Source organism: Pelodiscus sinensis, chromosome 5 (genome assembly GCF_052426305.1).
Source record: "Pelodiscus sinensis isolate ZL-2025 chromosome 5, ASM5242630v1, whole genome shotgun sequence".
Lineage (NCBI taxonomy): Eukaryota > Metazoa > Chordata > Testudines > Trionychidae > Pelodiscus > Pelodiscus sinensis.
Window position 1 is genome coordinate 44513756 of NC_143056.1, and position 13938 is coordinate 44527693.

Sequence of the window (13938 nt, forward strand, 5' to 3'; positions counted from 1 at the left end):
TTTTTTTTTTTGGCCTGGGCCTACAGATTTTTAGAGTTCTTTGGAGTTCTTTATGTTCAGGTTTCTTCATGTGTATCCCCTTAAAGGGAGGAGGCAATTTCAAAAGCCAGCTGAAGACAAAAATACTGATTGTTTTCCATCCCTTAAATAGACTTTCCTCAGGGACGGAATCCTTTGTTTTATTTCTCCATCTCCATGGAAAAATACCAGATTCAAGATGGATTCCAGCAGCAGGTGGCATGGGCATATAGCTTTCTAAAACCAATCACAGTTTGGGCATATAGGAAAAACAACCCCATTTACAGATTATTGTCTTGAGCACCAGGCCATTACATTTCCTTTAGTACCACTAATGGCTTTCATTAGAAGACTTAGATTATTAAAACAGATTTACACTTCATATTTTCAACTTCACATACAAGAATGATACATGCACAGAAATAGAATATACACATTTAGCAGATGGTAACTTTAAAGATGCTATGTTACCTGATGTATTTTTTAAAGCATCTTTGAGTAATGCATATTCATATTCATAAGCCAATTTTCATAAAGCATGGAGGGCCTGACAGTATGAGCCTTGGCAGAGCTTGTCCATTCTGTTTCCTTTTAATCCCACCATGCAGTCTGGAGCAGCTGTTGCGAATTCCTATTTCTGCCCGTGCAGAGGTGATTGCAGTGCAGGCTGGGACAACCAGCCTGTGGAGCACCACCCCAGAGCATTAACCAAATGTGGTCACCACTGACCCACTCCTTGTGCCTCTGAGGAGAGGGCTGGATGGGACCTGCCCTGTGTGGATGGGTTTGGGGGGAGGGGTGTTTCTCCTGCCATCTGTCCCCAGCCAATTGTGTGACACTAACACATCCTTCTTCTGCAGACATGAACGAGTGCCTGGGCAGTGAGATCTGCAGCCCCAATGGCGAGTGTCTGAACAGCCATGGGTCCTATTTCTGTATTTGTGCTCCTGGCTTCTCAAATGCGGCTGGGGGAATCAGCTGCCAAGGTGAGCGACTGAGAGAAATGGCAGCAGCTAAATGAGCCTTGGACCCTGACTCTGCCCCCTGGCTATTGCCCTGGGCTCTCCCCTGCCCTTGACTGCCCCCTTCTTTTCCCTTGCGTACATCCCTGGGTTCTTCCCTGCCAGACTGTGTTCCCTGCTATTCTCTTGGGTTCTCACCTACCCAGCTGTGTCCCCTGCTGTTCCCCTGGGCTCTCCCCTACCCCTGCCTATCTCCTTTTCCTAGCTGTGTTCCCTTGTCCCCTCAGCCATGGTCCCAGCCCACTATGGATAGTACTTATTGTGCAGGGGACCATTGCACACCCATTGGACAGCCTCTGTGCTGATCCTCATCATGTTGCCTCTTCCAGACGTGGACGAATGTGCAGACAAATCCCGGTGTTTGCAAGGCCAGTGTTTCAATACAGAGGGCTCCTACCGATGTTTGTGTGAAAATGGCTTCAGGTACTCGCAGGAGATGGATGACTGTGTAGGTAAGTGCTGGTCTCAGGGGATGCAGATCACTGAGGGTCTCTTTCCCTGTGCAGGGAGAACACCTCTATTTTACTCCCACTCCAGAGCAATGAGGCCTTTCTTGGTCCTCTGACTAGTTGGGCTATGATGGAGGGCCCCAGGGCCCACAGTGAGTTTGTGGGATGGAGGGCTGGTGCCAGGTCATTAGTGGATATGTGGGGCATTTGCCACAGACCCCTGGTGTGGCTGGGCTCTGGTTGCACCAGTGGGATTGTGGGGTGACTGTCCCATCTCTTTGCCCTTCTCCCTCTGTGTCTGATGTCACTTGGTGACAGATGTGGATGAGTGTGCAGATTTCGGGAACACCGTGTGTGGCACATGGAGGTGCCAGAACACCATAGGATCATACCGCTGCATTATGGGCTGCCAACCTGGCTTCCACCGGACCCCGCTGGGTGACTGCATTGGTGGGTATTACTGCATGTTCTTTCACTGTGGTCTGCGTTCTCTTCTGGGCAGGGAGTCTGGCTGGCTCAGTTGGCACCCTGAAGGCATGGCTTGCTGCCCAAGCTAGAAGCAGGAAGGCACCTGTGGTCATGTCCTAAATTCCCCCTATGCTGAACAGCCACATGGCTTTCTATTCAGCATTCCCCATTGGTCCCAGCCATAGCTAGGGGAAAAGGGCCCCTCCTTACAGTCCGCAGGAGGGAGCCACCCTGGTAAGCCCGAGCCCCTACCCATATTGACCACTCCCCTGCACACTAAAGTCCTTGTCCCTGGCTACACCCCAAGCCCACACCCTCTGTGCAGCATCTGTACCCTCTCCTGCACACCAACCCCCTCATCCCCAGCCTTACCACAGAGCCCTTACATCCCTACCCTCTGTTTCTGTCCTGAGCCCTTAACCCCAGCTGCAGCCAGAGCCCTAATATTCCTGCACCCCCATCCTCTGCTTGAGTGCAGAGTCCCCTCCACATTCAAAGCTACATGGTCTTTTCCTTGTCGCGTGAATTTTGTTACATGCACCAATATGAAAGTGACGTGTCACACATCACCTCCGTGTCATACAGCATCTCCACGTTATTGCACATAACAAAGCTCATTCTGCTCCGGGGTGAGAAAAATTAGAGGGAACACTGGTCATATTCCTCCATAGCAATGGGGAGGAGGAAGTGCTTGGCCAGCATAGATGTTGATAATTCTGAGTGCTTGTTTTCCTGGCTGTTTTTAGTCTAGACTTCTCTCTTCTTGGCATTTGGTAACAGACACTGCATTGTGCAGCTTTTCCTCTCAGGGAGATTCCTGGGGAGGTTACAGTCCATGCCAGGGCCGGGATTATATTGCAGCACAGAGCTCCCCGAGAGGCAGCTGCCTGCTGGGGTTATGAGCTGTGTCTAATGCCTCCCTCTCTCCCTGGAGCTGCTGGATTAACTGTGCTCTGACAGCGCCTAGTAGCTCCACTCTGGGGTTGGTGCATAGAGATCCCCTCTGCAGAGCCCCAGGGTTGGATTTAGGGCTACGAGCCCAGGGCAGCACTGACAGGTGACACTACAGAGGGATTATTGTGGTGATAAAAAATCCTCCAGACTCTCATAAGCTGATGTGAGGGGGAGCTGTTGCCAGCGGGGGCCCAGCACTGCCACTGGCACCACAGGTTAATGCCATCTGAGGTCAGCTTCATCTTCTTCAGCTCCAGACAGCACTAAGCTGCAGACATAGCTCCCTCAGTTACTGTGAGGAAATCTCACCCCCATGTGGCAGAGAGAGGGGAATGAGGCCCGGGTGCACTGTGCAGCTGGCCAAGGTCCTCTCCCTTCTCCTGAAAGGTCACTCTCCCTGTGGGGAGACAGCCCCTGCAGCCCTGACTCCTCCCAGCTTTGGGACACCCCATTTTTCTGTGAGGGTCATTATGGGCAGCAAGTCCCCAATTGAGCCCAAGAGGCCATAAGCCAGGGTTGGGTGCTTGTGGGGCCTGTGTGCTTGGAGAGCAGGCTCTGCGCAGCTGCAGTCAGAGCTCTCCATGGGTCAGGGTATGAATCAGAGGAAGGAGAAAAAGCGCAAGTCTGCCACTGATCAGCACAAGGGTCAGGGCAAGAGAGAACATTCCCTGTTTGTGTTCCTTCCCCCATATGCTCCCACACTCCCCTATATACCAGCCCATAACCTCATCTGCAGGTTATTCTATCCTGCATCTACCATACTCCCTTGTCCTTGTTGATAAACTCCATATTCCTCTATACCCGCCCATTTGCACTTCCCATCTCCTATACCTTCCCATAGAACTCCCTAGAGCCATCTATGTCACCTATCCCCCTAATTCCCCGGCCCTGTATGCTCTTGCATCCTGCCTGTACCCATTTGGAGCACTGAATTGTAGTGGAGGTTCCCTAACGGTGGCTTTTTCCCCTGTGCTAAGTTATTTCCCTTCCTTCTTGCAAATTAGGCAGAGGAGCTGGGCAGGCCTAGCCCTGTGATCCAGCGGCAGCAAGTGCAGAGAGCTTTTGCTCTGGGTACTTCCCAGGGGCTGACGCTGTTGGGAGGGCTCTGGGAGCGTGATGGGAAAGGAGGCTCTGCACTGACCCAGGCCCGCCTGTCTCCTGCAGACATAGACGAATGTGCCAATGAGACGCTGTGCGGGAGCCACGCCTTCTGCGACAACACGGATGGCTCCTTCCGCTGCCTCTGTGACAGTGGCTATGAGAACTGGCTCCCAGGCCAGGACTGCGTGGGTAAGTCACTCCATGCTTCTGGCCTGACGCCATCATGCTACCTCGGTCTCTGCCTCCTGCACCCAGGTCCCTGTACCCGTTGTGCTGCATGAATCAGTCCATCCGCATCTCAGTGAGGGAGTGCCTCCCAGCAGGGGTGGGGAAATCCTTTTCCTGTGGCTCCCTCAGGATCCCTGACAATGAACAGTCTGCCCAGGATGGTGGGGCTGTGAGCAAGGCAGGAGGGGCAAGCAGACACCAGGAGTCTCCAGGGCTCTTTTCGGAGCAGATGGACACAGGGACCCCCAAGGGGTGAGAGAAGCTCACTCAGGGGATTGAAAATGGGCGAGGCCAATGCCTCCACTCAGGAGGGGCTGCAGATGAATGGTGAAGGGGCTGATTATTGGATAGTGACAATGATGAGTGCCTGAATTCCAGCAGCTGGAGGAGGAAATATCCTGTCAAATCCCAGCTAGTCCATTCCTAAGGGCCAGGGCAGGATCTCTTCCTGGCGCTGAGTCTAGGTGTTGTTTAAATGCTCCTAGGAAAGGAGTTCTCTGCGGTTCATGGATTGGGAGTCCTCTTAACGTTCCAGTCTGTGCAGCCCATCCACAGCTCCTTCCCTCCCACCGCACCAACAGGGCAAAAAGCATCCACGACTCTGAGGGCTCAGGTGGAGGCACTGGCCCAGTGTGGGAGCCCTCAAGCCATATCCTTTGCCCTGTGTTGCAGATGTGAACGAGTGTGAGCTGATGCTAGCTGTGTGTGGAACTGCCCTCTGTGAGAACGTGGAGGGGTCATTCCTGTGCTTGTGCCTAAGTGACAACGAGGAATACGACACGGAGACAGGAGAATGCCGGCCACGAGCTGGCATGGGTAAGATTTCGCTGGGTGGCAGCTGGTTACAAGCTGGCATGAGTGAGAATTTGCTGGGGTGTGAGCTGAGTGCCAATGGGTTAGTGCTGGCCCCGACTTGGAATGGGTGAGCTCTTGCTGGTATGGGAGCTGAGTGCTAACAGATTAGTGCTGGCCATGAGCTGGCGTGGGTGAGATCTCACTGGGACAGGAGTACGGGGCTGCCTGGGCATTGTTTGATCTCACCTGTGGGGATCTGCTCTGAAGGCTATATTGCCAACCCTGTTTTCATCATGGGAGATTCAGGATGTGGGGCAACCCACCCTAAGCCTCCAGAGCTTAGCATGTCATTCAGGCCTTCTGTTGAACCTCTTTTGTGCTCTGTTGTCTCCCAGGGGACTCGGAGCAGCCCATAGCACCACGTCCCGCTGGCTCGGAGCGGAAGGAGTGTTACTATCACATCAGCGACATCCAGTTGTGTGACAGTGTCCTGGCCAAAAACACCACCAAGGAGGAGTGCTGCTGCACTGAGGGGGCAGCTTGGGGGGACAACTGTGAGACCCACCCTTGCCCTATCCTAGGCACAGGTAGGGCACCGGCCCCAGCACTCTCTCCTCATGCGGATCAGAGCACATAGTGTGCTCACTGTGTCACAACCTAATCATAATACAAATTCCTGAGGGCTTTTTTTCTCTTTCCCTCTTCCCATCCTGTCTGACAGTGGAATACAGTGAGATCTGCCCCAGTGGCAGGGGTTATATCCCTGTGGAAGGGACTGTGCTCTTTGGACAGACGTCATACACAGGTACCAGCACCTTTTCTTCTTCCCTCTCTGCAGGCTCTGGGCTACTAGAATGGTTGTCTGTACCTCACACAAGCTCTGAATTGGTTCATGTGGTTGAGGGAGGGGTGGGTGAGATTCTGTGGCCTGCACTGTGCAGGGGGTCAGACTAGATGATCATAATGGTCCCTTCTGACCTTAAAGACTATGAAACTATGTGAGCCTGAGAGGCCAAGTATGTTGCCTGGAGAATAGACCACTCCACTTACAGAAGAGTGCCAGCTGGGAGAAAATGTCAGAGGTTGCTATGAAGACAGGAAAACTGACACAGAAAGGAGAGGGGCTGGAGGGAGAGAATTTTCTGACACCAAATTAAATCCCTCTGGAAACTGTAGAAGTGTCTATTTAAGAGAGAGAATGGACACACAGTAGGGTGGAAAGATATGAGAGGAAGCAGACACTGGTGATGAAATCAACAAAAAGCAAAGCTGAGGAGGGAAATAAACCAAAATGCTACAATTGTAAGATCACTAGTCAGATGATAGATTAGGTGGTGATTACCCCGTGAAGGCTGCTGACTGAACTTAAAAAACGTATAGGGGATATTGTAAGACGCTGGGAGATGGGAATCTTTTAACTGAGCATAAAAACAAAGAACAAGCTGATATAAAAACTAAAATGCTAGGGAAAGTTACAGGAAGTTACCACTAATAATGTATTGCATTCATTAAAGCTGATCAATGATGAAGATAACCAAAAGCACAGGAGAAGGTAAAATGTTCATAAATGGGTGACTAATTAGTAAACAGGGAACTGATATCAAAGCCATCAGCAGCTATGGTGATTACATTTAAGGGAAAAGCTTGACCTGAGACAATAATGCTAGGGTTTCAGGTATTCCGAACCAAGCCATATCCCTTAGATGTTGTAACTGCCAATAGTATGGGTATGTAGCAACTGTTTAAGGGAAAATGAAATGCAGTAAATGTGAGGGAGAGCATTCCTGTGAAAATTGTTTAAGAAGGACAGAGGTCACATGTAATAACTGTGGCGGTAATCACGCTCCAGCATACAGAGGGGGTGCGTCTAGAATGGCAAGATTTTGCGCAAAAGCAGGTGCTTTTGCGCAAAAACTTGCCAGCTGTCTACACTGGCCGCTTGAATTTGCGCAAGAGCACTGATGTTCTAATGTAAGAATTCAGTGCTTCTTGTGCAAATACTTTGACGCTCCCGCTCAGGGATAAGCCCTCTTGCGCAAGAATATTTGCGCAAGAGGGTCAGTGTAGACAGGCACCTTAATTTTTTGCGCAAGAAAGCCCGATGGCTAACATGGCCATCGGAGCTTTCTTGCGCAAAAGCGCGTCTATACTGGGCACGGATGCTTTTGCGCAAAAGCATCCTTGCCAATCTAGACGCTCTTTTGCAGAAATACTTTTAACGGAAAAACTTTTCTGTTAAAAGTATTTCCGCAAATTCAGGCCAGTCTAGACGCAGCCAGGATGTATTGCAGCAAGACAAGCTAGTGAGAAACAAAAGACAAAAAGTGTTAATAATGTGCCTTATGTGGCAGCAGTAAAGCGACTCTCAAAGCATTAGGCGGAGAAGGAAAATTCCAGCAGCCCAGGATAAGAGGAATTGTGGGCACAGCCGTATTCAATAAAGATTATGATAAACACAGCAGAAGGAATAGATGGTGAGCTCTAGTAGTGACAAAATAAAAGATTAATTGTACATCACAGAGGAAAAATCAGAAAAAAGTGAATTTTTCAGCAAGGACAGTGGAAAGCATACTTATAAATTAGCAATTTGTCAATCGACCTTATGAAATTTTGAATGAAGTCAATGGTGAAGTGTGACTAGTAAGGAAATTTCAATCTTTTGCTGGAATGTGCACAGTTTTCTAGTACATGTTCAAGAACTAAACAAATATATTCTGGAAATGAAAGCTAAATCTGATCTCGTATGTATCCAGGAAACATGGTTGCTTGGAAGTTTGCTTATAATATTCTAAGACATAGTGCCTTTAGGCAAGACTGAAAACTAGGAAGAGGACAAGGTGTTTGTACTTTCATAAGGGAAGGATTATGCTGCATAGCAATGGAGAATGAAGAAGTAAGCCCAGAATATAATGTTGCTGAGATTCCCATGCAGAAGAGAAATATTTCTGTATGGCTTTATGAAGTCTATAACTCTTATGTGAAATCAGAAAGTTTGGAGCTATAAGAAATAATGAAGAATGCTAAATGACCATATGTTATATATGGTGACCTAAATAGTGATAATCAACTGTGGGGAAGTAAGACAACTGACAAAAATGGTGCATATTTAGAAAAGTTCATGAATGAAAACAATCTAGTTGTTTTAAACAGTGACACCTCAGATACATTCAGTGCAGCAGATGGTAGTTTTTCCTATTTAGGTGTGGGAATTGTAACAGCAGATACAAGTTGAACCTCTCTACTCTGGCACCCTTGGACCTGACCAGTGCCGAGCCAGAGAATTTGCCAAACCATAGGAGGTCAGTATTGTCTAGCAGCATTACCAACACTTCCACTGCTTACTGGGCTCTTAGAAGACATTTAGGGGTAGATTAGAGCTAAATAATAGCATAGAACAATGAGAGTCAGAACTGGTGGCTGTAAACAAACTTTATGGAATTGCAGGAAACTTGGCTACATCATAAGTGGACATCTGACTAACTAAAATCATGTCAGACCATGAATGTTGCCAGCCTAGGGATGTAAAAATGTGGTTAAAAATGTAACCGTGTAACAGCTAAAAAATCATAGTGGTTACGCAAGCAGGGGCTCTGCAGTATAAAGCTTAAATAAACAAATAAGCTTTATACCACAGAACCCACAGCAAAGCCTCCCCCGGAAACAAAGCTGCCCCCTTGGGAGCAGGACTGTCAAGGAGCCAGTGTGGAACCTGCAGGGGGGAGCTGCTGGGCTCACCACAGACAGGGGCTGTTCTAGCGGGTCTTGCAGGGCTGGCGCAGCCCCTTGCCCAAGGCGGGCTTCAGCCCCTATCAGTTAACTGGATCTGGTAAGCCTCACCCATTAATGGTGAAAAAAACCACAAATGGTCTGGTAGCACTTTATAGACTAAACAAAACATGTAGATGGTATCATGAGCTTTTGTGGGCACAGCCCACGTCATCTGAAGAAGTGGGCTGTGCCCACGAAAGCTCATGATACCATCTACATGTTTTGTTAGTCTATAAAGTGCTACCAGACCATTTGTTGTTTTTTTCTGTAACAGACTAACTCGGCTACCCCCTGAAGCTCCATTAAGGGTGAGGCTTACTGGTTAACCAGTTAACCTTTTACATCTCTATGCCAGACCAGAGCATTCTGGCCTAGAAAGGTTCAGCCTGTATTGCAACTAAATGCAACTAGGAAATATATAAAGAAGAAGGAATGGGGAGCGATCATTTCCCTATACTTACTGTTTTTGAAGGGCAAGGGAAGGTTGAAGATAATGGAAAATTATCCACCTGGAATCTTAAGAAAGCTAACTGTGAGCTATTTAAAAGTAAATGTGCTGAATTTGTATGAGTGATGGCAGAGAATTTCAATGACAGTGTAATAAAGGAATTAATAGCAACCGCTACAGCAGCTATCCCTAGGATATTGAAACAAAATTAAACCCCCAGACTAAAAACTGAGCTTCATGGTAGAATGAGGAGTGCAAAATGGTGGGTAAAGAAAGGAACAAAGCCTACAAAAAAATGAAAAACACACTGACTAGTGAAGATCTCATGAAATATAGAAGTAAAACAATAGCACAAGGAATTATGAAAAATATAATAAAAGAAAAAGAGTTGGAGAGGGTATTTTGGGTGGATAAATAAAGATACCGTGACATCAGAAATACATAGGCAAATTAGAGGAATGAATGGAATTCAGACTAAAGCTTTGTCTACGTTAGTACTTTTGTGGGCAAAACTTTTGTCAGTCAGAGTCAGGCATGTGAAAAACCACACTTCTGACTGACATAAGTTTTGCAGACAAAAGAGCGGATTTGGACAGTGTTGTGTTGGTAGGCGAGTGCCTTCCGCTTACATAGTTACTGTCACTTGTTGGGGGTGGTTTAACTATGCTGGCAGGAGAGCTGTCTCCTGGTGGCATTGAGCAGCTATATGGGAGACCTTACAGCAGCTGTAGCTGTAAGGTTTGCAGCTGTGCTGCTGTAAGGTCCAATGTGTAGACATAGCCTAAGAGTAGCCACATCACAGGTTTCATTGGAATTGATAAGATAGTAGAAGCTTTGATCACGAGAAAGCAGAAATTTTAGCAAAAACTTGTCAATTGGGTGAGTAATGATGGAAACCAGAGTGAAGTTTTCTATCAGATGGAAAGACAATTCATTGAAGAGAGTCATGATCTATTATGTACTTGATGTAAACATGAAGATACTATATTGAGTGGATGATTTTGTAGGGCAAACTGAGAAAGCTGTTGGTGTCAGCAAGAGTGCCACCAAGATAAAGATAATATATTTAACATAATGTGTAACTATCTCTCTGAAAGCATGTTGAGGTTTCTCTTGGAATTATATAACACTTGTTTGGTGGGGGGAGAGGAGAGATTTCCGTAGGGTTGAAACATGAAGTAGTAATTCTAATATGAAAACCAGGCCAGTTGCCCTTATATTCTGTTTGGATAAAATTATGGAGAGAATGGTGAATGAAAGATTGGTTACCTATTTGGAAAACAATGGCATCATGGGTGAGGTGTAAAGTTGTTTTAGGAGGTGAAGGTGCACCATTGATTGCATTGTTAAATTAGGAACTAAAATACACAAAAGTCTGAGCAACAAAGGTTTTATGATAGCTGTCTTTCTAAATATTGAGTCACATGGTGACATGCTGTGCAGGGACTGCTAGTTGTGCAAAGGAGATGCACTAGGAAAAAGGGGAAGAATATATGTGTATGGGTTAGAGAATTTTTGAGTTAAAGAACCATGAAGGTCAAAGTTGGGAACATTATATTGTCAAATATATACCGTATCAAAAATGGTACACCATAGAAAGTGTTATTTGTTAAATAAGATTGGGCTGATAAGTGCTGAGGTAGGAGTCACTCTATATTCACAGGTGACTGTGCTCAGTGGGTTAGAAGTAGGAATAGTGAGGTGGCAGAAAAGGGAATTAACAAAGAGTTACTAGAGATCTCTGGGGAAATGCACGGGGTTTTATGTTTTCCATTTGAGCTTTATAAAAAGGAAAGTTACAAACTATATATGTATGAAGAACAAATACTAAGAATTAAAAGGTTCAAATTCTTATTGCTAATATTTGATATTAAGTTACTCTGAAAAAAATCTTATCAACCAGCAGTTCTCAAATGACAGGGCGGGCCTCCGAAGGGAGGCGCAGGAATGTATCAAAGGATGTGTGCTTTCTTCTTTATCTTTGTAAGAGCTCTGTCTGTCAGCTGTGGCGGCTGGGGCTTGTGTAGAAGGGTCATGCATATGCAGGAGGCAGGGATAAAGGGTACAGCCAGAGCCCCCCCATCCTAGGGCTGACAGCCAGAGAGTACTGCTTGGGTGCCCCCTTCCAATCCCCCACTGGGAGTCGGGAAAGCCTCAGGCTCTCCCCCTGGCCCAAAATCCCTCACCTGGAGGTGGTGGGGCTCCAGATGTTAGCCCTGGAGTGACAGTAGCAACACAGAAGGGTGGCAATAGGTTGCTAAGTCTACTGTGAAAAGTGATACTGATAAATACTATTTTCCACATTGCCTTTCTTACTTCTGTGCTGCTGCTGGCATGGCACTGCCTTCAAAGCTGGGCACTTGGCTAGCAGCCGCTGCTCTCCGTTCTGGCTTCAGCACTGGGTGATGGTATATGTATTTGTGAGTGGGAGAGTGTAAACAACTAGAGACACAAAAAAGGGAACCTTATCAAATACATTTGTGAATCACTCTTATAAACTGTATTAAAGGAAAAATTAATCTGGTTATAAATCTTGCTGGGACTAACTGGGGGTGGATAAGAAAAAGCTCCTGTTGCTATACAGAGTTTTAATCAGAGCAGGTTAACTATGGCTGCCAAGCTTTTGGATCAGCATCAAAATCAAAACCTAAACAATTTGATTTTAATACAAGCCAAGGCACTACAAATTATGTACAGTGCATTCATTACAATACTTATAGGCACACTACAGATAGCTCCTAGGGAAATTCTATTACACTATGAATGAAACTACTGGGCTGTTGTTTGTGGGACTTTATTGTCCAGGAATGGATGGACTGAAACCACTACCTGACTGGAGGGCAATGGTAGAGGAATAGAGACAAACCCACAGGGTGCTTATTGGGGTAGGAGCTGGCTGTGCCACCCCAGCTGGGAGGAGGTGCTCTAGCCGTGAGTGCACTCCAGCATTGCACTGAGAAGTAACTCGCTAGGACACCTTTGGGATGGCGCTCTCTGGCCCTGAATTCAGCTGAATCAGTGGTGGGAAGTTCTGAGACAACACTGATAGACAAGGCTTTTTTTACTTCAAAAATCATGAGTGTGAGTGACTTCTAGCATTAAGCTGGCAATGCCCTTTCCAGGAGAAGCCTCTTCTTCCCATTGCATTTAACTCTAGCAAACTATCTTTCTGGGGCTGATATTTCTCAAGTTTGATTCCAACCAAGAGGCAAAGCTTTTTGGGAAGTTTTAGCAGAATCCATGCAGTGGTTTTTCATAGAATCATAGAATAATAGGACTGGAAGGGACCTCGAGAGGTCATCGAGTCCAGCCCCCCGCCCTCAAGGCAGGATCAAGCTCCGTCTACACCATCCCTGACAGATGTCTATCTAACCTGTTCTTAAATATCTCCAGAGAGGGAGATTCCACCACCTCCCTTGGCAAGTTCTGCCTGTTTTGAGTTCTGCCTGTTTATAAACCAGACTTCCAGTCTGTAAAAGTTTAGCTCTTTCTCCTCCTGTTTTGCCGAGCTGGACTCCAAGCTTGTGGGTTTGGAATGTGGAGTTGGCTCTGGCTCTTTAGCTTCATGGGCTGGATTTTAAAACCAGTTAAAAATATATTTGTGCAACTTGTTTGTGTGCACACCTCAGGGAATTGTACATGCAATATCCATAATGAGCCCTATGCCCACGATTTCCCCTTTGCCCATGGATGATTCCCTGCCCCTACTCTACTTGCAGGATATTCCTCTCTGCCTGAGGTCAAGCCCTACGTGCTGAGCTGGTTTTCCCCAGCCTTGGCTCATTTGACCCCTGGGGTGGAAGGAACAGGTTCCCTTGCTGGCTGCAAGGTGCATTGCCTCTGTGACTGACACAACCTCCCCCACCCTCTCTCTTGGCAGATGCTGACGAGTGTGAGATGTTTGGCCCTGAGATCTGTCGGAATGGGCATTGTATGAACATAGTGCCAGGATACAAGTGCTTTTGTCGCTCTGGCTATGTCTTCGACTCCAGCCGGCTGGAGTGTGTGGGTGAGATGGCCCTTCCCATCTGGGTGGCTCCTCCCTCTCTCTGTCTGGGCCTCTACGCTCCTCACTGCGGGAGGCAGGCCCATTCTGTCCTTATGTCCCCCTTTCTGTGTGGCTGGCGACACTGCTGGTGCCCATGTTATGTGTAGGTTGTAGTGTCCTCCAGGTCCTCATATGGAGACAGGGTGGTGCAAGTGTTCCCTGCGGCCTTCACACAGTGTGTGTTAGGGATGTGACTGGTTAACTGGTAAGCCTCAACCTTAAAGCTACTAGCATCTCCCACTGGCTGCTAGGTGGAAGCGTGGCTTGGGACTCAGGGTGCTGCCCCTGCTTGCAAGCATTGCACCTATGGCTCTCATTGGCCATAGTTCCTGACCAATGGGAGCTGCAGAGCTGGTGTGTGGGCTGGGGACAGCACACACAGTGCTCATGGCCATCCCTATACTCAAAAGCCACAGGAAGTTGCTGGCAGCTTTCTGGAAGATGCACAGAGCTGGGCAGGCACCTTACCTGTCCCGCTGCAGGCATGAGTGGTGCTGACTGAAGCAGCCAGGGTCCCTTTTCGAGTGGGCATTCTGGCAGTTTGGCGAGCCTTCCAGTCCGATCCACTGACTTGGTACCCAAAATCCTATTACTGCGGGTGATGCAGGTGGGGAGGGGCCGAGTTATCACCTGCACCAA

At 47.6% G+C, this 13938-nt stretch overlaps 1 protein-coding gene across 2 annotated transcripts in view; it reads left to right on the forward strand.

Annotated features, from left to right (window-relative positions):
* Nucleotides 1-13938, forward strand: part of LTBP2 (latent transforming growth factor beta binding protein 2) — a 129507-nt gene that overhangs the window by 108166 nt on the left and 7403 nt on the right. For both annotated transcript variants that reach the window (XM_075926872.2, XM_075926873.2), the window contains 8 exons: nt 879-1004; nt 1370-1492; nt 1808-1939; nt 4076-4201; nt 4913-5056; nt 5431-5622; nt 5757-5840; nt 13132-13260. In XM_075926872.2, the coding sequence (XP_075782987.2) occupies nt 879-1004; nt 1370-1492; nt 1808-1939; nt 4076-4201; nt 4913-5056; nt 5431-5622; nt 5757-5840; nt 13132-13260 (1056 nt within the window). The remainder of the gene's footprint in view (nt 1-878; nt 1005-1369; nt 1493-1807; nt 1940-4075; nt 4202-4912; nt 5057-5430; nt 5623-5756; nt 5841-13131; nt 13261-13938) is intronic.